At 40.2% G+C, this 22,606-nt stretch overlaps 2 protein-coding genes across 4 annotated transcripts; one reads left to right on the top strand and one right to left on the bottom strand.

Annotated features, from left to right (window-relative positions):
* Positions 1-1,601: 1,601 nt before the first annotated feature.
* On the bottom strand, positions 1,602-16,172 carry trim46b (tripartite motif containing 46b). 2 transcript variants are annotated; one of them, XM_016676112.1, is made up of 12 exons: positions 15,718-16,172; positions 12,372-12,633; positions 12,105-12,294; positions 10,779-10,977; positions 9,854-10,000; positions 9,611-9,706; positions 8,987-9,240; positions 7,867-7,988; positions 7,420-7,758; positions 4,582-4,811; positions 3,868-3,935; positions 1,602-2,533 (listed from the first exon to the last, which is right to left on the bottom strand). In XM_016676112.1, the coding sequence occupies exons 1-12, from the start codon at positions 15,808-15,810 to the stop codon at positions 2,080-2,082; spliced, it is 2,454 nt and encodes an 817-aa protein (XP_016531598.1). In that variant the 5' UTR covers positions 15,811-16,172; the 3' UTR covers positions 1,602-2,079. The 2 variants fall into 2 exon arrangements, with proteins under 2 accessions (XP_016531598.1, XP_007561554.1); XM_007561492.2 differs by lacking the exon at positions 15,718-16,172 and adding an exon at positions 15,064-15,344.
* Positions 16,173-19,732: 3,560 nt separating this feature from the next.
* LOC103144482 (protein S100-A1-like) lies at positions 19,733-20,768 on the top strand. 2 transcript variants are annotated; one of them, XM_016676085.1, is made up of 4 exons: positions 19,733-19,803; positions 19,972-20,007; positions 20,081-20,237; positions 20,519-20,768. In XM_016676085.1, exons 3-4 carry the CDS (start codon positions 20,100-20,102, stop codon positions 20,678-20,680), a joined length of 300 nt encoding a protein of 99 aa, XP_016531571.1. In that variant the 5' UTR covers positions 19,733-19,803; positions 19,972-20,007; positions 20,081-20,099; the 3' UTR covers positions 20,681-20,768. The 2 variants fall into 2 exon arrangements, with proteins under 2 accessions (XP_016531571.1, XP_007561552.1); XM_007561490.2 differs by having other exon boundaries at positions 19,754-19,805; positions 19,980-20,007.
* The last annotated feature ends 1,838 nt before the right edge of the window (positions 20,769-22,606 follow it).

The raw sequence follows: 22,606 nt of genomic DNA, 5'->3' as shown, positions 1-22,606 counted from the left end.
GGCTAAATGGCTATGAAATAAAATCAATACTTACAAATAAAAGATGGTTCAAAAATAAAATTGACACATTAAATTAAAAAATATCTGTGAAATACAATCAACACTTCAAAATACAAAATCTCTGGAAAATAAAATATTATGTACGTTGTTTTGAAAAACATTAGAATATAAGCACTTTTATCAAATCTTCATTGTGGTAAGATCATGTAAGTTCTTAAATCCATGGAAACTCAGCAGTTTGTAAGGTAGGTGAGTTAGCTCAGCAGGTTAGAGCACCGTGCTGGTAATGCTGAGGTCGTCGGTTCAAACCCCATATGGGGCAATTCATGTCTAAGGTCTTTCACACAATCAACACTTCAAAATAAATAAGGGTTCAAATATAAAATCAACACTTCAAAATAAAGGGTTCAAAACTAAAATCCACACTTCAAAATAAATAAGGGTTCAAAAATAAAATCAACACTCCAAAATTAAAAATAGTTCAAAAATAAAATCAACACTTTGCAATTAAAAAATGGTTCAAAAATAAAATCAACAGTTCAAAATGTATAATGGTAACTGTTTCTGTCTGTTCAGTCCATAAACTAAGCCTGGGATCAAAAAATGTTTTGAAGATGTCATTAGCAGAGACAAATGGTTCTACAGAGTCTTGGCTAAATGGCTAAAAAGTAAAATCAATTCTTACAAATAAAAAATGGTTAGGAAGCACATTACAAACTTTTGGTTGAAAATTCAAGTCTCCATTACAGACCAGAGAAAACTACAGAGAATGCAATGTTGTGTTAATCCATTTGAGGAGCCGGTAGTTTATCTGGAGGAAATAAATGACGATGCAAAAGTTAATTAGACTGTAACATGCGCAGTCCGCTGCTCAACCACTGCGGACGCGGCTCCGCCGCTGCGAAGAATTAGAAATGTGAAGTCGCTTAGATGTGGATACATTTATCTGCTTAATTTGTGATGGGATCTGGATTCACGGTGAATATTAACTGAACCGCATAAAATGCGACTAAATAGCCGATGTTAATATGATTGTAATTTCACGGATAAAAATAGTACATGACCGATTTTTTTTTATTATTATTTTTTTATGTTGTCGGTCAAGATAACGGATAACAAAAAATGTCTAGCGCGACCTGCCGCCCTGACACCAACTCACACACATCTTCATTCACAGTCTTACTTGTAAATCGATTTTTCTTTTCTTGGACATTTTGATGTTAGCTTGTCGATGTCTCAGTTTTATTCGCTGGGAAAATCAATAAGCAGCAGGTGACTCTGCTGCTCTCTAGTGGCGAGAAGCAGTAATGTTGGCTGGTAAAAATCAGAATGCATTGTGGGAGATGTAGTTTGCAGTCAATTTGTGCTCAGAACCTATTTTAAGTAAATCATCGGCCTATAAAATGCTGGGGCCGGCCACATAAAATGACATGGTGGGCCACATGTGGCCCACGGGCCTTGAGTTTGACACATGTGCTCTAACCTCTTTTCAATGCCACCCAATTACCAAAAGGTTGTTGTACAAAGTATTGATTACCAATAATTGGGCCAATGATGAGTTTGTTAAGGATGATTTGACTCAAATTAAAGGTTGAATTTTCCTCTGAATTTCTGCTTAAGAAATATTTGAAGGCGTTTCATTCATCCTTCCCAGAGGTGGCAGTAAGTGAGGAGGGTACTGTACATGAAAGAAAGGCAAACATTAAAGACATACATAACAAAAGCATATACATTATAGAGAAAACTGTGTTACGCTTTTTCTTCTTCTTTTATTTTTTTACATAAGCTTTATAGCTGTAAATGCAACATAGCCTGGCTACAAGTGCAAGCACTAAATATATATAATTACATACTGAGTGCTGGATTTACCAGACACCACTTAAGCAATAACTGTTGCAAAACCGCATGTAACAAAATGTAAGAAACATAATTACATTGCATATTTGTTGCTATAGAAACATCTTGTTTTTCTTAAATAAAATGGAATACAAAACAAAGAAATCGCTGAGATGTCTACCTTTTTGCTGCAGCTGAGTAAATACTTGCCAAATACATTCCAGATTACCGGCAGATCGGGGATCAGTTGTTGTTGTTGTGGTTTAAATTGGTGACGCGGGGCTGGATGGTCACCCTCCTGACCGGCGTCTGGTCTGCGTTGCGGTTGGCCACCAGCTCCTGCAGCTGCAGGGCGCCTCCGCCGATGAAGCAGAACGCAGGGCAGACGGGGCCGGAGCAGTCGACGTGGCCCTCCCACAGGGGCCGCAGGGAGTGGGCGTCGTAGAACGTGACACGCCCTTTCTCAAAGTCAAGGCACACGCCGAGTCGAGGAGGCAGCGGGTAGGTGAGGCCCGTGGGGACGTTGTTGTTGGTGAGCGGGTCTCGATTGTTGCCCCCGTGGTTGTTGTGGTGGTGGTGGTGGTAGCTGTGCTGGGGCAGGTATATCTTGCCCATGCCCATGGTGAGGAAGCAGAAGGGAGGCGCAGAGTCCAGCGCGTCCTCTGCTCCGCTGTCATGGCCGCTGTCTGGGTCGTAGCTTGGTTAAAAACAAACGCAGTGATGAATATTTCTGTGTCTGCAACCAAACCTGCAGTGACGTGGAAAACCAGCTGCCCCTGAACTGACCCGCCAGGTGTTGATCAACTGGAACACTGATCAGCACATTCGCTTGTTTATTTTGACGATGGCGTTTGACAAAATTTAGTGTTTACTGCCTGCTCCAGTTACTGTATTATGTTTTTATGGTGTAGAGCACTTTGAGCTGCCTTGCTGCTGGAATGTGCTGTACGAGTAAACTTGACCTTAAGCTCAACTAAACTGATGTTGCGACCTTTGGCAGCACCAACCGCCATCAAGCCTTTGTGGTCACTGGAGTGTTTGGCGTTGACATGGAGGAACTTTGCCTCACTCGTCTTTTCTGAAACTGCAGGATTTGAGCAGTTAATTGAAGTGTTTTATTCTGAGCATTTTTCAATTCATGCCAAAGTATCTGATAGTTTTAAGTCCAAGACGAAATGTTTTTTTTTTTTATTGTTCTTTTATTTAATGAGTCATGAAGAAAGGTAACCTCATGTATAGCCTAAGTGCATTTGATATTAAAAGGTGTTGGAAAAATTACCGAGATAGAAATCACAAGAGTTAGAGTCTCTTTCAGATCTTTGTCTACTTGCCTGTAGGAGAAAATGCAACGAGTTTCACAGTTTGTCTGTCAAAACATTCTCTGACAAACAAAGGAAATGCTCTCGTTTAAATACAGTCTCTGCCTTGTGCAAATATGTAAAATGGGTGTTTTTGTAGCTTTGTCATCTCACAGGCAGTCCTCACACCATAAACAGGAAATTAACTTATGAATTTCACCTCTATTATCAACTGTGATGCTGCCAGACTCACTGGAAACATGGGGTTAAATGAGCAAAACGAACAACAAATGAGTAAATTAGTCAAAAAGGGTTTTGTATGTTTTTAGTTGGACTGAGGGCAAAAGTGGCTTTTTGGATTGTAAAGATTAGCAACTCCTGCATGATATATGCTATAAGAAGTCCACTAGGAGACCAAACAGGGCATAAATGTCAAAAAGGAAAGAAATATGTAGTTTCCAATTTTATTTGCAGAACAAGCTTTTTTTTATTCCGTCAATCTAACATGATATTTTCTTGAACCAACTCTTCTATAGCGTCTCTATCTACAGACTGATATTTCTATATTTTCTCTGCAAAATGGCTCCAGCTCAGACTGGTCAATGTTCTCAGCCTCTCCATTCCATCTGAGTTTCTTCCTACCGACCAGCTTTTCCTGTCCCTCAGAATCCGCAGCATGATGCTGCCACCGCTGTGTTTCACAGTCTGGAGTGTGTGTGTTTGCTGAACTCACCGAGGACTGGCCATGTCCTGTGGGAGGTGAAACCACTCCTGCAGTTTGGACTCCAACCCGACTCCAACCTGCTCAGCAAAAACAAGACGCAGCAAACGAGAAGTGAGGCCTCTTGTATTCAACGAGAAGCTGAAACAGCGTTTTTTTTTTTCAGAAACGATCCAGAATCTAAAAATAATTTCTGAACTCCCTTCCAAATCGTTTTTCTTCTACAGTAGAAAATTGCTGTTGTTTTGTTTATTTAATTCACTCGAATCAAATAAGATAGGAAGGACAAATTAGATACAGATAACTGGATGTGAAAATTAGATGGATGGATTTATAAGATCTAATGTATTTGCATGACCCTTAAAAATATATCAAATCCTGCAGTTTTCCTTATTTTTCAATATGTACCAATTACCCTAAGCTCAACATTTTTGGTTTTAACTGAACAACATCTGCCTTTAATGTCTTTTTTTGAGAACTTCACTTCAACAAAACACAAAGAAAATACTTAAAATAGCATAAAATGCCACAATATTACTACAACAGTTTGTTGCAGTTTAATTTAAAAGACCCTGAATGAAATCCTGTTAGAGAGAACTGACAATAGTTCAACCTAACATGTGGTTCAATGGTAATTGTTGTTTAGGCTACAGTATAAATAAAGGGAATCAACAATTGTTTAAGTTTATACAATGTCTCCATGTGGTGCAACTAGAATGAACCTGCCTTTACAAGGTAGGATCCAGGCTCCACTGAGCATGCCCAGTAGTGTCTTCCTTGTGTAATGGCAACGTCCCCCACCAGGAGGTCCGACGTGAGGTGGCAGGACGTGAGCGCGTGGTCGGCGGCCTGCAGCAGGGAGAGACCGGGGACGCTTCGAGCCCCACGCTGCTCTTTGCTGACCACCAGTCGGTCAGCATGGAGACCCCAACGAGAGTCAAGGTAGAAATTAAGCACTGATAGAGAGGAGAAGGCAGAGAGAGGAGGAAGATACGGAGAGATCAGACCGAGAGTTATGAGAGAAGACGAGAAGGAACGTCAGATTTAGGAGCAGAGTGACAGAAGAAGTTTGGGAGATAACAGAAGGAAAGTTGTGCAGATTTACTGCCAGAAAGCATCAAGAAGAAAAGAGCAGACATGCACCTCCTCCCATCAGCACTGCAAGAGAAAAACACATTGATCTTTACACCGATGACTCAGGGAGCCAAATAAACAGCAGTTATCACCACACAGCTCTTACAGAAGGAAGCCTGGTTGTTGATAGGATAGCAGGAAGGGGAAACAGCCAACGGGGGGAATAGGGAATTCACCAGGCACACAAATCGACCCTTACAAAGCCCCGGATCTGAAGCCGATCCATTTTGTTAAGCCCCATGTCTTAACAAAGTGCAAAACTCATCAGCGCTCGGACAGATCTTGGTTTGGGAGCTAAAATGGGATGGTCTTGTAACAGAGGATGACATAGGGGTGCAGAGAGGAGGGACAGGGATGAATGCACTTCTTACGTTCTGTGGGAGGCATGTAGGCTGGGCAGCGTGGAAGTAGCACAGCTCAAGATGACAAGTACAAAGCTGTGAAATGGAAATAAGTGAGGGAATAAAGAGCAAGACAGTGAGGATGTGTCGGTAGTGAGAAGACTGTTGCAGAAAAAAGGTGGAAATGGAAAAAGAAAAGACTCATTTAGTTTTTTTTGTATTTCAGATTTTACTACTTTTACGACTGTGCCTATTTAGAGGGGCAGTGTTATGTAAAATGAAGTTTTTTGAGGTTTGCATCATGTTATAATGTTATTCCTTTGTCAAATACGTACTTAGAGTGTTGCCTGGATTCTTTCATGATTATTTAATCTTCATGGCAACCATTCAAATGTGCAAAAGACCTGGGTGGGCGCAGCGCCACCTCAGAGGCGTTGCTCCTCCTTGGAGCTGCAGTTTTCAAGCTTTACTTCTTTCGCCTCACGGAGCAGCGACTCCCCGACTGAGCGCTTTCAGACTAGCCAGCAGCAATTAGCACACGGCTACTGGAACTGCACATCTGTTAAGCTCAATATACGAGCTACTTCTCAGTGCAGGGCTGGTAAAAATGTTGTTTTTACCTGCTCTTTCTGAAACTCCATCTCAGAGTTTCAGAAAGAGCAGAATTTTTTTTTTTTTTTTTTTAGAGAGACAGAGGCCCGATTTCAAGCTGTTAAATTACAAAGTAGATTTCTTTTAAGTAATATTTGAACATTTAAAATCAGGATTGAATCATAGCTTTTAATGAAGTTTATCTGCAGAGAAATCAAAGATAAAGAAAACCAGAACTAGTTGTGGCAGGCAGTACATGCCTCTGTGTGTGGATACAAGAAACCTTTAAGCTGCGCCCTTCACTGGGTGTCAGTCTCTGTTTGTAGAGCATTATCTATCCTTGTGCTGCCTGTTTCACTGCATTTCATTTTGTCTCTGTTTGGTGAACCACTAGACCCATCAATCAGTTTGCTGGGCTACAAAAGAAATGAGAGAAACAGACTATGAACCAGCCAAACTCTTGGCAAAGTCAAACATCGAATAACATCAGTGGCCAAAGAGTTAAGGTGCAGCTCGGAAAGTTAGAATATCATTTAAAATTTATTTACTGCAGTTTTCAAATAGCAAACTCTTTCACCTTTGAGAGTTATTATGCATGAATATGATTTACAGTTCATGAAAACCCAAAACACAAACAATTCAGACAAAAAAAAGGAGTTTCATACTCCTTTTGTTGGCCTGCTGAAAAGCATCTCCAAAAATTGAGTTTTATCTACTAAGAATACTTTGGACCGCTGAGTGATAGTCCAATTCTTTATCCCAGATTTGATGCTTCTGGTTTAAAACGAGGATCGAGGAAAATGACTCTGGAATGGGTTTTGACTCAAAAATCTCCTAACGCTGCTTTTTCAACCTTACTTTTTCCCTCCACTCAACTTTTCATTGATTTGCTTGGAAACAGCAATTTGTGGACAGCCAGATTCCTCAGCAATTAACCTTTAACGAATAACATTTTCCAACATGTTCAAATTTTTTGAGCGGCCTGTTCAAATTTTGCATGATTCATAATGTGGGTTTAATTTCGGGCTCTGCAAAGACACAAAATCTTACCAAGTATTTTTGGTCAAGTTTCTACTGCAAATATCCTAGTACACTTGAAGTAAAACTGACTTAGAAGTAACTTTTCAACACGATATAGGAGCTTGTTTTAAGTCAATAATTTCTTAATATTGATGAAAAAGTTCTTGATGTAATCTACCAGTGGAATAAGACACATGTATTTTTTCACTGGTAGATTATTTCACCTAAAATTAGTATTTTTCATCAATATTACAGAATTAATGATTTAAAGCAAGCTTTTATATCTTGCTGAAAAGTTACTTGTAAGTTATGTTAGTTGTACTAAGATATTTGCAGTAGAAACTTGACCAATAATACTTGGTAAGATTTTGTGTTTTTGCACTTTGTAATTTCATAAATTGTTTGGTGTCCACCCATTTTTCACGAACGTCTCTACAGGAAAAGCCAGTAAGAGGCGCTGACATGAGCGTTCCCCCACCTGGTGCAGGTGGGGTGTGCAGGTACACCTCCTCGCTGTACTCCCCGTAGCCCGCCTTGTTGCAGCCCCTCACGCGCAGGACGTACACACTGTCCATCTCCAGCCTGTCGATCACGGCGCTGGTTCCGCTCACTTCATCCAGCCGCTGCCAGCCCCACCTGGCGGCAGCCAGGCCTCCTCTGATCCCACCCCTCGAAGCTCCTCCGGGCACCACGCCTCGGCGGCGATACTCCACGGAAAAATGCCAGGCGGGCGCCGACTCCTGAGGCAGCCGCCAGCACAGGAAGAGCTGGTCGTAAGCCAGAGAGCGCTGGGTGTCGATGACGGGAGCCAGAGGAGCTGAAACAAGAGCGTGTTCAGTGTTTACTTTTGTTTGTATTCCCTCAATTTGTCTTTATTTTGGTTTCTTTTATCTTCATATCCATGCATCACCACTCTCTTCCTTACCTTGGATGAAGTTAAGCTCTGTCAGGAGTTTGAGCTCTTTGGAAACATCCAGCTGGAAGTGTCTGAAGGACGGATCAGCAGCCAAAGTGAAATGCTGGAGATTCTCGATTGCTTTGCTCAACCTGGTTCCATTCAAAAGCAAAAGAAAAACAACGTAAGAGGAGGAAAAGTGTTTACACAATGTTTTCAATAGGAAGGATTAAATGGGCTGAATAAAAGACAAGACCACTGCTATTCTACGTTTTTATTACTCCTAACAAATCTGTTGGACAGAGCCAAAAATAACACCTCATTAGTTCTCTGAACACGTCAAACTCATTCTTTTCTGCAGAAGACAAAGTACCCAAACATTGTCTTGTGGGTCATTAAACCACTGAGCAATGCTTATAAGAAGATATGACTCAACCTTAGATTACATAAATATTATGCATCATTTAGATTTAGAGATTAATGCGGATTTGGAGATTGTTTTTCTTAGCAGTAAACGTCTGTGGCTTGTTTAAAGAGGAATCACATCACCAACAGCAGCAGTGAGATTTAATCAATCATGCAGCTGCAATGATCTAAGCAAACCCGTTTAGTTGTGAATTCTGATACTAATAATGTTAAAATTAAGGGATTTTAACATTAATAAATGTTAGTCTGTACCAAAATCAGATTAAAAACATCACCAGTTAGCACTTAGCCATTTGGTTTTCTCTCAGTATTAAGGTAAAATGTCTTTGTTTTAGTCTCATCTGCCCAAAAGGCCTTGTTCCAGAAGCCGTTTGGTTCATTCAGATGTAATTTTGGTCGGATAAGTGTTTCTCCTGACATCCCTTCAAAATAAGCCAAACACAACTTTAGTTTTTCCCCACCTGTTCCGACTCACACTGAAACATTTAACATGCTGGCAGAGATCTGTGGAGTCTGAGATGCATCTGTTAGGTTTCAGTTAATTTTCTGGCATTGCATGATTTGGTCTTTAGCCAAACCTGCTGTGATCTATTCATGACAACCTGGACAGCTGTCTTGATCAATTAGAGTAATCATTTTCACCCCAATCCAGATAATTTAGAGATGTTCCTTTAGCCCTTCTGAGATTCAAAGAGTGACACCAGAGCTAAACAAAAGAGAAAACCTGTTGTGTGTTTGGCGAGCGGCCTGCACGAAGCAGGGCTGGTCCGTCTCTTTCAGCAGCTCCTGGGTGAAAGCCATGAGCCCCGCATGTTCCATCAGGCCGCGTCGCTCCGCCACCTGAGCAGACAGCGCCTCGCCGCGTTTCTGCCGCGCCGCCTCCAGGGCCTGGGTGAGCGAGGCGTGACGCTCGGCGAGAGCCGCCGTCAGGTCCCTGATGCTCTGGGCCAGCTGCTCTCTGGCCGACACGCTGTTCACCTGGTTGTACAAACCAGAGAGGAGTTCACAGAGCTACGGTGGCTCCACAGGTTCAGGTTAAAATTTTAAAAAGACTGGATGCAATGCAGGGAATGTAACACCCCTGCTGGGAAATACAAACATGTGATCACTGGTGTTTGAAAGCAAAGTAACTGATTTGATGCTTGAAAAATATATGAAAATTGCTTAAAAGCACAAAAGTAGCCAAAGGTGTGTCTGAGACATTTGATACTTTTTTCAGTCGATTTAATGATAACTGATGTCAAACTATCTGTAGCCCTCAAAAGTAAACTATTATGTCTCAAGATGAAAGAAACACACAGCTGCTTTAGGATGTTTTGGGGATTTAACTGCTAAGTGTTTTCATCACCTCAGTCTGAGTGATGGCGCTCTCCAGCTGGGTGATCTGAGCCAGAACTGTGTCCTGGCTGGACAGGATGAAGTTCATCTCTTTAGTTATCTTCTCCTGTAAACATAAACATTTTTTTTAATCCAGTACTTTCCATGTATTAATCAAGACCACTTTACAAAATCAGGAGAACGTTTTTCTCATCAGAAGTGAAATATGACGAAAAGGTGCAATCGAACAAAGCAGTGCATATTTGTATAAAACCTTAAGAGCTTGGTAAGCTTGTGCCACTGGTAGGATTTTGTGTCCAGTGTGGATGCGCCGCAGTTTGCAGAGCGGGCAGAGAAGCCGCTGGCAGGACCTGCAGTAAAACTGCAGCTTCTCCTGGTCGTGCTCCGTGCAGGTCAGAACCTGAGCAAAAGAACACAAACAGACCTGGACTAATGCATGTTTAGAATACCATATCATCAAAAACGACATGCAACGTCAAATGTTACGACTTTCTTTCTTATTTTACTTAATATTTTTAAAGATTCTGCTTGTTACTGATAAGTGATTCAGCCTGCAATTCACAAAATAAGGCATTTAATGGGAAAATAGGCAGATTTTTAACAGAAATTTGCCTTTAGCAAATAATAAAATAGGGACTGTGTGTTATATGCCTTTATAGATTGTAAATAATAGGGATCAAAGGCCTTTATGCAGTTTAAATATGATAGATAGTGCTTTGCAAATTTTATATTCATCTTAAAGTTTTGTCAAGTTGTAAAACCAAATTTCAATGTTCTGTTAGGAATTGCATGTGATGCATCAACATAAAGCATTGCAGAAATATGTATTTTTACAAATGCAGATTTGAAAAGTGTTGCATGCAAGACCAGTGAACACACTAAACATGTTGAGTAAGAATTCAAAGTAGGTTTGACTTTTAAAACTGAATTACAAGCTCTGAGCATCTAAACTCTATTGAACTCTATTCAATCCATTACCTGAAAACTAAAATGTACGACATTTCTGTCCTACAAGGATAAAGGCTAAAGAGAGCAGTAATCCTGATAGTACCAACTCTGGAGCAATCATATCGCTGTACAGTGAAACATAGTGATGGCCGTATCATGCTGTGGGAAGTAAAGCAAAACGGATGGAGAGAAGGGATGAACGAAATGGATGGAGGTCAGGAGTGTCTAACCTTTGGTCTGAAATTGAGTGTCGGCTGGATGTGCTCGTGTTGTGCTCGGGGCGTTCCCCATGGGTGATAGAGCTTGAAACACTCGTTGCAGAAATTTGAGCGGCAGTCAGCACAGCCCTTGGTGGCCTCCAGAGTTTGAGGAGGCTTACAGAACTGGCACATCACGGCGACACTCCCCAGGCTCACTGTGTGTCTGTACCTGGTGCAAGAGTACAAAATAAGCAATTAAGAAATTATTTATTAAAGGTGACCTATGATGCTTCCTGGAACAGGTTAGGATAGATCTATGAGCTTTACAAATCATGTTTATTACATTTTTTACACAAAATTATTCTTAGATAATGAGATTTCAATCTGGTTAGTTCTAGATCTCCTTTCAGAATGAGATGTTTAGGGGCCTGTTATCACTTTAAATCCAACTGAACCCTGCAGCCCCCCCTCCCCCCAACTCGACATTTATACTTGCAGTTGAAAATGGCTGCAAACAAATGTACAATTTTACAACCGTACATTTTTGAAAAGCAGAAGCTGAGGCTCCTGCACAACTAACAACAATGCAGCAAGTGTTTACTGGATGGTAAAGTACCAACAAAGCCCTTGTCTTTTCCACCAGCGGAACTTGAAATGTGTTCAAGTTCCGCTCGGGTTGCTAGGTGACGGGTGGAACTCTGCTGAGGTTGCTAGGTGACGGGTGGAACTCTGCTGAGGTTGCTAGGTGACGTGCAGTGCTGGCTGGAGGTTTTTGAAACGACTCATTTTCCAGACACCAAAAAACATTAACTTATTTCTAAAAAATGCCTGGGTGTTTTTGAAGCGCCTGGGCTGTTTTCAGAAGCAGTAAAGACACATATCAAAGTACGAAATGTGTTAAATGTGAATTTTAGATCATAAGTCCCCTTTTCAAGGATGATGTTGGCCTCTCTTTATTGTGTAGGTCAACTGAGTTAAATTATGTAATTTTTATTAAAAAATAAATTAATTCAATCAGACTGTTCATTGGCTGTAAAAAATTAAGTGTTGGAACAAAGAATGTCACAAGCAGCAACAAATACTGGGGAAAGTGAACTGTAAGCTGCTAGACTGTGGAAAAACAGTCATTAAATGTAGCCACTGTACAGTATGTTGTAGTGCACAATGTGCAAGATTTTTTCACAGTTCAGCTGCAGCTGAATAATCAGATCTGGACGTGATCCCACACCTCCTTGGTTTTATTACACACAGCATCACTCCTTAATCATATTTTTAGCCAACTTTTCACAGCTTTCAAATTATTATTATTTTTTCTAGTTTTTGAACTTTTCCAGACTCTGTAATTGTGATAATTACCTCTCCACAATGCGCTCCAATGTGAGGTTGCGGAGACAGTCAGTCAGGCCCTTCTCGCCCAGCTCGACATCTCGGCCGCAGGGGACGCAGGGGAACATCATCACCAGAGGAGGGCCCTCCTTACGCCGTCGCCCTGGATACGTCCCGTGTCCGGGAGAGCGAGGCATGGATGGTGAAGGTGGATGGGGGCCTCAAGCCAAATCCAGAAGACCAGTTAAATTTAAGCCAAAACAGGAAATGAAAACAAGTAGAGTACACTCTCTGTACCTGATCGCAGCACTCGGTCAATGGGCCGCTGCTCGTGTTTGGGAGTGGGCCGGCGTGCCTGACGAGGAGAGCGCGTGTTGGGCGTGGAGGCCGGAGAGTTGGGCTCCGGGGGGAGTTCTGGGGGTGGGTAGCCATTGGCCACCAGGACCTCTGAGGCACACATCAGGCAGACGCTGTGCTGGCATGGCAGAACCACGGGCTGCTTGACGATCTCCTTACACACAGGACAATGCAGCTCGTGCTCCAGACTCTTCATGTTGGACTGCAGGGAGAAAAGTTATGGGACATTTAATAATCTGAAGACGAAATGAGAAGCGTGGAAATGCAAAAATATTAGGGAACAGGCTTTAGCTGAAAATGTTTTCATTAAGATGTAACCAGGAATTACTGAGGATAAGGAATAAAACTGTCCCAGACAGCTGCCACTGGGCGCTAATCATGTTAATTATAGATAAAGATCAAATATTAAATATTCAGCCTTTGCATTTCTTATATAACAGTATCCTGCATGGACAAGAGCCGCTTGACCAACTTCAGAATATGCTTTATAATTCTATGAAATTAACCTCATCTTTATTGTACTATGCATGTAAATGTGGTGCATTAATTATACCAGCAGAACTAAGATGTGAGACTAAAATGCAAACAAGTGTGAACTGCATCGTGCATTATGGCAGCAACGTGCTGCCATAATGCACGTGCTGCCATAATGCACGATGCAGGATAGAATGGATTTTATTTTATCCTCGAACCAACACTCACGTTTAGAGCTGACGAGTGGCAACGCAGGTCAGCTGAAGCACATCAATTTGACAAAAAATGCAATAAATGTGTTAACAGCTGGAAAAACCAAACCCATGTTCTACTCTTCGCTTCTTATGGAGAGTTTGGGCTCGCAGGTATTGAGAAACAATTTCTTCCTGGAACTGTGGACTCTCTAGAGGTTTTAAATTTTACCCAATCGCTAACGTTTAGCCGTGACCCATGTAAAGCGCCAGCTGTGTTGAGACCTAACTCCCTTTTCCCTCCTCCTTTCCTATTTTGTCCTCCACCCCTCATCCCTGCCTTCTTCCATTCTTATCTCTACTTCCCTCATCTCTACATATTTCATTCGTCTCCCACTTGTCATGCTTGTTCCTGACCCATCACCTGTTACCTCCTTCATGACTACCTTTCTTCCTTCATTATTCATATGCAATCCTTCCCTCATCCACTCAGCCTGTTTACTACCATGTCTTACCTTCCTCATCACTTTCTCCTTCTGTCATTCCTCATCCTTTAGCCCTAAACTTCCACTACCTCCTTCATCCTCCATCCCTCACTTCTTATCCTTAAGTCCTTCATCATCTCTAATCTCTCATCACTATCTCCATCTTCATCCCACGTCAATCCCTCCTCCCTACCTGCCTTCGTCACAACTCCCCCTCCTCGCCGTCACATTGTTTCTATCTGGGGTAACTGTCACAGAAATTGTAGCCACACAAACACAAATCCTGCTCTTGAAAAATATACCATTTGTAATACACTAGTCACATAAAGAAGTGTGATTTGTATCACTAAGCTTCACACAGTAACTGTATTTGCACATTTATTGGTATTTATTGATGCTTTTATTGAAAAAAGTGAGGGGAAAAATAGCAAAACTACAGTTTTTGGGGGTTTTAAATGTAACTAATAGAAATTTATCGTGACAACCATAAATAAAAATTCTTATCATGATAAATGATAAATGATAAACGAAACGATACTGACCTTTCATCCCCTATACTCCCTTTGTCCCTATTGGCATCATCCCAACCTCCGTCTCCATCATCCCAATTTTCCCTATCCATTCATCCCTCATCCCCTCCTACCTCACTCTTCATCGTTGCATCCATTAGGGCTTTTAGCAATCCCCTGGGTAGCATCTCGGGGTCTTTATCTGTCTGAGGCGGAACCCCTTGTCTGAGTCTCCATCTCAGACTCAGATGGAGTGACTTCTCGTCATCGTTGTGGTCCAACCTTATGAACAGGTTGTGTTTGCGGGGCACTGTGACATCTTACTACATGTCTCTCTCTGACATGCTTCAGCAGATGCCCTTGACACACACCCTCAACCTGAAAGCAAAACTGTTGCGGGTCCGCTGCAGCCATCTCACTCACCATGAATTAACTTCAAGCAGAGGACGAGACTGCCTGAATGTGCTGCACAGGGGAATTTGGTAATTTTGTCACTGCTGTATGATGTGATGGAGGAAAGAAAGCAGGGCAGCTCATCTCGGCACACAGAAGTGGCCACAGGAGGCCATGCAGAATATGGCAGGGCAACAAAAACCGGTAGCATGCGGACTGATGAAACCTGCATCTTTCTAGATATAAAATAATAGAGCTACAGATGTATTGGCTAAAACTGAATTAGCCTTTGCACCTGCAAATAAATCTAAGCTAGCACACTGTTGGAGCCAGTAAAGAATGTGGAATTACCAACTTTATCCTTCAGTCCACCTTTTTTTTTTCTTTTTTTTTTTTGCCATTCTCCAATGTCAGCGCCGGCCTGTCTGACACCTCCTCCAGCATTCACATTTCAGGCCACTACCGTGTTTTCTCCTGCAGACTACAGAAACCACTGCAAACTGGGACCTCTCTGCCTCCTTCTTAAAATGGTCAGTGCGCATTGCCGCTGGTGAGGGCGTTAAAGCAGGCGCATCCTTACCTTCACCTGGAATCTGGGCGCCATGACGGCAGGACTATATACGTGCTTATAGTCACTGTATCTCCCCGCATGAGGAGAGCGATGTCGCTCTTGGAGAGGAGGGGAGGGGTTTGAGGCGCTACATCGCCAGAGAGGAGGTGTGAAAAAAGGCACCGTGCACACACATAGGTGCAGGTCTGCCTGCTCTATTTCTACTCTCAGATCGCTCGCTCTGGCCACCGCTGCTGAACCTGACCGCTTCTAGGGTGGTGGTGGGGAGAAATGCCTCCATTGCACACCGTTTTTTTCCCCCTCAGCAGCAAGCAGGAGTCCTGCATCCCGTCTCCATGGAAACAAACATCCAAGGAACCCAGCCAAAAAAAAGAAAAAGAAAATAAAAGAAATTAAAGAAAAAGAAGCGCGTGGTCTCAGTCACCATTTCACGTTTAGAAATGTGCAAATTTTGAAAATACTTTCCGATCTGATCCACACCAGTCATCCAACGCAATTATCGCTGGACGGAACCAAAATGTATTGATCCTCTGTTTCATACTAATCTGTGCGCGAACACTGTCCCTTTAAAGCAATTTTCACCGAGCAATCAGCATAAAGAAAATTTACTGATTTTCTATGTACATCTCGAGACAAATCCAAATACAACCTTAAGATACTCACGCTGATCCGAGCCAAGGCTTCCATCGCTGATGAGGCTGTTTTCACATCCATCTCTGCCACATGAAGAAAATAGCTGCCCCCTGCTTTCATCATCTGGATGCAACTCGACACGTATCCAGACCGCAGATCTTATAGTGCATGTTAAAAACACGATTACAAATAATTATAATTGTTCATCCGGTGAAAAGAAGCAGCTAATCATCCCTCCTGAAAAGCCAATCTTGCGTGTTATTTTTTCTCTCTCTGTCTCTCTCTCTTTCTCTCTCTCTCCCTCTCAATAGATGCGCACGGATAAAAATAAGCATGTTGGCATAACGTCACATCATGATGCGTTTAGATGGGGGGAAAAAAGAAGAAATATTTACTGCCAATGTAATATATCCACGCTGAGTATTAGCAGATGCCTGTAGCTTTATTCCTCACCCAGACATCCCGCCCCTCATCCCAACCCCTCCCTCACCAGATGCCTTCAAATGGCGAGGCACACAGCGGGGAGAGAGCTGGATAATACTGGGAGAGAGAAAGGAAATGCTCTGGGGTCTCACGCTCTCTGCTTATTAGTTAATAATAATAATAATAATAATAATAATAATAATAATAATAATAATAATAATAATAATAATAACCCCTCCCTCACCAGATGCCTTCAAATGGCGAGGCACACAGCGGGGAGAGAGCTGGATAATACTGGGAGAGAGAAAGGAAATGCTCTGGGGTCNAAAGGAAATGCTCTGGGGTCTCACGCTCTCTGCTTATTAGTTAATAATAATAATAATAATAATAATAATAATAATAATAATAATAATAATAATAAAGGCGTGGAAAATGGATGGATGGATATGAGGGGCCCCAAATGAAAATACGATTAGGTAGATGTTTTGAACCTGACAGGAGAAGCAAACAAAATAATTAGGATTTTTATATGTAGAAATGTATTTAAATGTCCCAGAATATTAGAAAGTAACATCAGCAGATAAACATTGGGTGTACAGTACACAAGTTAGGAAGTTTATTTATATTTCTCCAACAGTGCGATGTATGTACAGCTCTGGAAAAACTGCGCTGAAGCCCTTTTAAAACCTCCTGGTTGTTCCACCAAACATTGGTTTCTGAACTCTCCCTGAATTAAAACATTAGCATCGTTGTTTCTAAATGAATGTGAACTTGTTTTCTTTGCATTATTTGAGGTCTGAAAGCGCTGCATATTTTTGTTATCTTGACCGTTTCTCATTTTCTGGAAATACTTTTGCTTGGAATTTCAGAGACATGTTGTCAGTAGTTCATAGAATAAAAGAACAATGTTCATTTTACTCAAACATATAAATATAAAGAGCAGAGAAGCTGGTCATTTTAAGTGGTCCCTTAATTTCTTCCAGAGCTGTATATATAATGATATAAACAACACAGTTAGCAGTTTTTAAATTGGACTTCTTCTGGATTTCTTACAACCGTGTCATTTCCATAAAGCTCAGCTTTGTGGACTCCTCAACTAATTAATGCTCTGTAAACATAATTTCTGCAGCTCCTACTGAGTTTATTTTAGCCACCAAAAATTTTACATTGGTGTATTCACTTATTACTTTTTGATCTAATCTGGATTTTTTTTGCATGGCTTGTTTGTACATGCACAGGGTGTGGCTTAGTACCAACCGGTCTGTGCTATTAGCAGGAATTGTTCAGCATTTAACCTGTGAATTATGTTTTCATGAAGCTTTGATCAAGTTTATATATGTAACTCCAGGTTATATTTATTTCTGGCATCACAAATCACATTTAGCTGCTGAAAGAATTGTGGAAAACCAGAATGTAAAATTTGTGGAAACATAATAATAATAATAATAATAATAATAATAATAATAATAATAATAATAATAATAATAATAATGCCCTTCTAAAAACAAGTAATGATTTGAAAACTTTGGCTCAAAATTTCTATTTAATGTTTGCTGTAATTGTTTATCATGTTGCAAGCATGTGAAAACTTTGTTTAGACCATTTCTGAGTAGTTCCTTCACTTCCTGTTCAAGAAAATGGTCTTTGTCTTCACTGTTTACCTGCAGGCACTTGTCCCACTTGTAACCTTATGCGTATAAAATGGTGTTTTAGATTTATTTTTTCATATTAAGCGACCAAATCAGTACAATTGTTGTTAGACAAAAAGGCGCTTCTTCTTCTTGGTGCATGCTCCTGTTTTGTACCATGTGAAGTGTTTGTACTTTTCTATGTAGTTTCCATGAGCTGCTGCCAAACCAAACTCACCTGACATGCTCTCTGTTCGCGCTCTCCACCACTCCCAAACATACTTTGAAAAAAAGCTGTTGATTGTCCGCTGAGCCAAGTTTAAACAAGCTTGATTTGTCATACCCTGCAACCACTGCATAACTTCAACCATTCAAATCAGTTTCTTGGTTCTTAAATTTCTTACAAAATATAAAATCTGAAGTGTTTGTCTTCAGCTTCACTGAATCGCATCAGCCCGTGATAATGCTCTCCTTATTTGTAAAAACAAGGAATAATTTGGTCTTCTACCTGTTCTCTCTTTATCTTGTTGCAAGCCTGTGAAGACTTTGTTTAGACCATTTCTCTCTTCCTTCATTTCCTATCCAGGAAATGTCCCTTGTTTTCAGTTCACCTGCAGGCACTTGTCCCATATCTAACACTTTAACAATGCAAACATTATTACTGTGACTTCATGAAAGCCTGAATTAGGCCTACATAAAAACATAAACACAATATGTGCAGGGTGCACCACTAAAAGAAAGATGTTATTTGTAGAAACTGATCTTTTGAGGTTACATAATACTGCATTAAAGGACTCCCACACTAACAAACTACTGATTTATACTCGTCATTCTCAGCATTCCAAGCAGCATCATTATTCCATCAATACTGTATTTCCTAATACTGCTTTGTTTGCAAGGAACAGAGAATAAAGTGTTATTTAATTTTTTTCACATATTACAAAGTACCGTGTGTTTTCTATCATGTGGAAAGTTTGTATTTTTCCAGTAGTTGCATGTAGATCACTGCCAACCCAAACTCACCAGTCCAGTTTTGTGTTTGCGCTCTGCACCACTCCCTAACATACTTTGAAACAAAGCTGTTGATTATCCGTTGAGCCGGGTTTAAACAAGTTCGATTTGTCACACCCGGTAACCACTGCGCCACACTGGAAACCGTTTACGTTTCCATTTTATGGTTTTCAAACTTTTTACAAATGTAACATCTGAGGTGTTTGTATTCGCCTAACACCAAAAGTAAAAAAAATAAATCCATTTTATTTTGCAACCACAGTTGGAACTCTTTTGGGTTGCATCTTTACCAGTTTTGACTGCAAGTTACGAAACCAATAAAAACGTGGAAAGAGTGTTGTGACTATTTTACTCAAATATCCCTAATTTAATCCACGGCTCAAGTCAGGTAATCCCACAAATCTGGCTTTAGTAGCAGGAAGGAAGCAAAGCTGAAGGAGACGCTTTGATCAGAACAGAGAAAACATGAGTACTGGAAGCCTCTGCATTTGGTGTTGGCAGCATCATGCTGCGGAGAAGATTATTTTTCAATAGGCACAAGATAGTCGCAACTGATGTCAAGACTGTGATGAACACAGAAAGTAAAAGACTTAGGATTAGAGTAAAGGTTCATCTTCCAGCAGGTCGTCAACCCTAAACCTACAGCCTAAGATAGATTGAAACAGAACTAATTCTACGAAGTACTGATCCAGGTGGGCTGAACACAGATCACACACAATTTCAGGTTTTTATTTGTAAAAAATAATTGAACACCATGGACCAATTTTTTTTTTTTCGTCTTTGCAGTTATCCACTAATAGGTTGTAGTTGTTGTGTGAGAACATGTGCCACTTTCATTGGTTACAGGGCTTTTGAAATGCATTTTAAATGATGAATTCCTGTTTGTTGTTTGTGTGATTGTGGGCTGTTATATAACATTTTCATACAACTTGTTAAACAGGTCATGGCACAAAAAAAAAAAATGTGTGTTGGAGGTCCGGAGGTTGTGCCATTCACTCTATTTAAACCCTCCCAAACAGCAGAGATCTCACTGTGGACTCGCCTCTGGATCCAGGTAAGCTCCGGACTAAACTAAGTGCTGTATTTTTGTTGTTACTGAACTTTTCTGCAAATTTTGCCCACGTAATTCCTCCAGTTTTGCTGGACAATGAATTCCTGTGAATGGGTATGGACTGACAATTTTGCACACTGAACCATAACTGTTTACATCCAAATTTTTCAGGTGCACGCGTCAAGAAACTTGCTCTGCTTTTGTTAGGTATGTCTAAAAATGTAAACTGGATGCAGTTATTTTTTTAAAATGTGATTCTGACTACTGTTTTTGTGTCCAGATCGTTATCCTGTCTGAAAATGGCTGAAGAAATTACTGAATGCGAGATGGCATTGGGTCTCTTGTTTAGCGTCTTCATGGAGAAGCAAGGAGACGATGGAAAGCTGACCAAACAAGCTTTTTTGCAGCTGCTGAATGAACAGATACCCTCATTCAAGGTGAGGCGAACACATGCGCAGCTTTGGTGTGAGACAATTACCAAATTCGCACAATATGTGTGGCCTAGATATTTCTGCACTTATATTTATTTATGAGTATGCTTTTACTAATTAAGGTTTATAACCCACTAAGCAGAAAAAATGTTACATTGCGATGTTTGATCTATTCACACATCTGCAAAAAATTTAATAAATTACCCAAATGTGCACCTCATGGGGGTAATTTAAGGTGAAATATTGCTAATAAGTAAACTTTTACTCATATTTTAATTTCTCCCCAGGCGGGTGGTAAAAACATTGGAGAAGAGATATTCAAAGGCGTAGACTTCAACCAGGATGGAGCCGTCGACTTCCAGGAGTTTGCTATGATGATTGCAGGATACGCTTCTATGAACTTTGCGGCCCTTCAAGAAGTCATGAAAAAATCAAAGAAGGGAAAGTAAGACTGAGCAGGCCAAAAACCACTGATGAATTAAAATTCTTGGTTTGACATTAAATAAATAAAACCTTTTGCTGCCAAATCTTTATGCAGCTCTGTCATTCATTTGTTTTTATTTTTGAAGTTGTAGAAAAACTGAAAATGTGGCAAAAACCGGTTTGGTGGAGATTTATTAAACATGTTTTGTGCGCAAACTCGCTAACATTAGTAATTTTCATCACCTTCAGCTGAGTGCAAATGTGCAGAGTTTTCAAAATCCCTACCACAAGAGGGCGCAAGTTCAATATGGAAAGCACACCTGACCAAAGAACAGGGTAGAAAGAGGGCATAAAAGAAGGAAAATGTTCAAGTCTTCTTTCAATAATTGTTTTTACTTAAAGGAAACTCAGATCCACTGACTTCACTGAATGAAAAACAATATATTTTTTAACCATGAATGAATTTTATTTTTATATTTATAGTGAATCTCCTGATGTTTCTGTAGTCTGTAATTTTCCAACAGTTCTGCATTCAACTGAAGGGACAAACAAGTGACTTTATTATCTTTTAGGGGAAAAATTGGTCATAAAATCAGACCATTTCCTGCGAGGCTCTCCTTGAGGTGACACAATAAATTAAAAAAATGTAAATGTACTTTCTAAAACATAAAAAATGTTATGCCCATAGCAAAAGGACTTAACCTTGCACATTTATTTATTTTTAATTTTTATTTTTTATTTATTTTTTTTTTTATTTTTTAGTTTGTCAAAACTGTTGCCATACAAACTGGAGGAAATTAGCCTTCCAGGATTCATCCAGAGGACGTACATACAATAAGTTTAACACCATACATTTTTCTCTGTATATTTTATTAGTAGCAAAAACTTATGATTAAAATGATAAAAATCAACCAAAATATTCCAAATTAAGCTCATTAAAGATCCACTAGGCTGGATTGTTACAGACTAATATTCTTTGTAGACAATGAAAATTCTCAAAGTAAAAAAATAAAATAAAGTAAAATCCTAATGGTGATCTAATTTTCCAAGCGGTTGGTTGCCCGTTTTGGATGTTGCAGTAATTGCATGCAATGTTACATTTTCAACACAAGGTGGCGCTAAACTCAAACTTTTTTTTTCTTTTTTTTTTTACTCAAAAAGGATTGCAGACATGGTCTCTGCGAGATTATGGTTCAGTTACACACGTTGACAAGATAGTTCAAGAAATTATGTTTTATTCCTGAACGTCTTTCATTTCTATTCATCTGGAAGTTCATTTTGCTGTAAGTTTGATTCAGTTTATTCATTCAGAACCAACTGAGAAAAAATGTCAAGTGGTAGTTTTTGCACAAATGGAAACCACCACTGGTCAACTCAAACTGTTTCCTGAAGATAACAGTGATCTTCACAGACTTCAATCTACCAGAACATCTTTGTGATGTTTTGACAGCAATCTAGAATATACCAATAAAGGGACTTTCAGGTTTTTACTGTACAACGTATAAGAAAAACTTTTTTTTTTTTCAAATCAGAAGGAAATATATGGCAAAGTCAGAGAATTTACATTAGCTGAACAAGAAGAGGACGCATATGCAAACTTTTGGGCAGATAAAGTTCACTTATAGGTGATTTAAATTGCCTAGATTTTGCAGAAATTTCAGAATGTTACTTTACAAGCTTCTTATACTCTAAAGTCCCCAACAAGATAAGAAAAAAGACTCAAACCCCTTTTCTTGGAGTCCAAAAAGACCAATCACCCGCTTCGGTAAGTTAAACATTCGATTCCTTCATCATAAACTTCAACTCTGTATATAGCCGTTGAGTAAAACTGTTTGTGCTACTCACATTTGTTTGTTTGTATGTTTATTTTTTCCATTTTCATTCATTCGAATCAATTGATCAAACTTTATGCACTTTTCACACACCCAGGGTGAGGTCAGAAACAGAAGGAC

Source organism: Poecilia formosa, unplaced genomic scaffold, assembly GCF_000485575.1.
Source record: "Poecilia formosa unplaced genomic scaffold, Poecilia_formosa-5.1.2 Scaffold127, whole genome shotgun sequence".
NCBI classification, from domain to species: domain Eukaryota; kingdom Metazoa; phylum Chordata; class Actinopteri; order Cyprinodontiformes; family Poeciliidae; genus Poecilia; species Poecilia formosa.
The sequence above is the reverse complement of the archived record's forward strand: the minus strand, read 5'-3'. Positions and strand labels throughout refer to the sequence as shown.

What these genes read in the sequence shown, in the direction of transcription:
- trim46b (XM_016676112.1), bottom strand. Translation starts at nt 15,810, where the DNA reads ATGATGAAAGCAGGGGGCAGCTATTTTCTTCATGTGGCAGAGATGGAT. An exon ending in AAGCCTTGGCTCGGATCAGC is followed by an intron (nt 12,634 to 15,717) that starts GTGAGTATCTTA and finishes TTCTCCCTGCAG; the next exon opens with TCCAACATGAAGAGTCTGGA. An exon ending in CAGGACATGGCCAGTCCTCG is followed by an intron (nt 2,534 to 3,867) that starts GTGAGTTCAGCA and finishes TTTTTAACCAAG; the next exon opens with CTACGACCCAGACAGCGGCC.
- LOC103144482 (XM_016676085.1), top strand. Translation starts at nt 20,100, where the DNA reads ATGGCTGAAGAAATTACTGAATGCGAGATGGCATTGGGTCTCTTGTTT. An exon ending in AACAGATACCCTCATTCAAG is followed by an intron (nt 20,238 to 20,518) that starts GTGAGGCGAACA and finishes ATTTCTCCCCAG; the next exon opens with GCGGGTGGTAAAAACATTGG.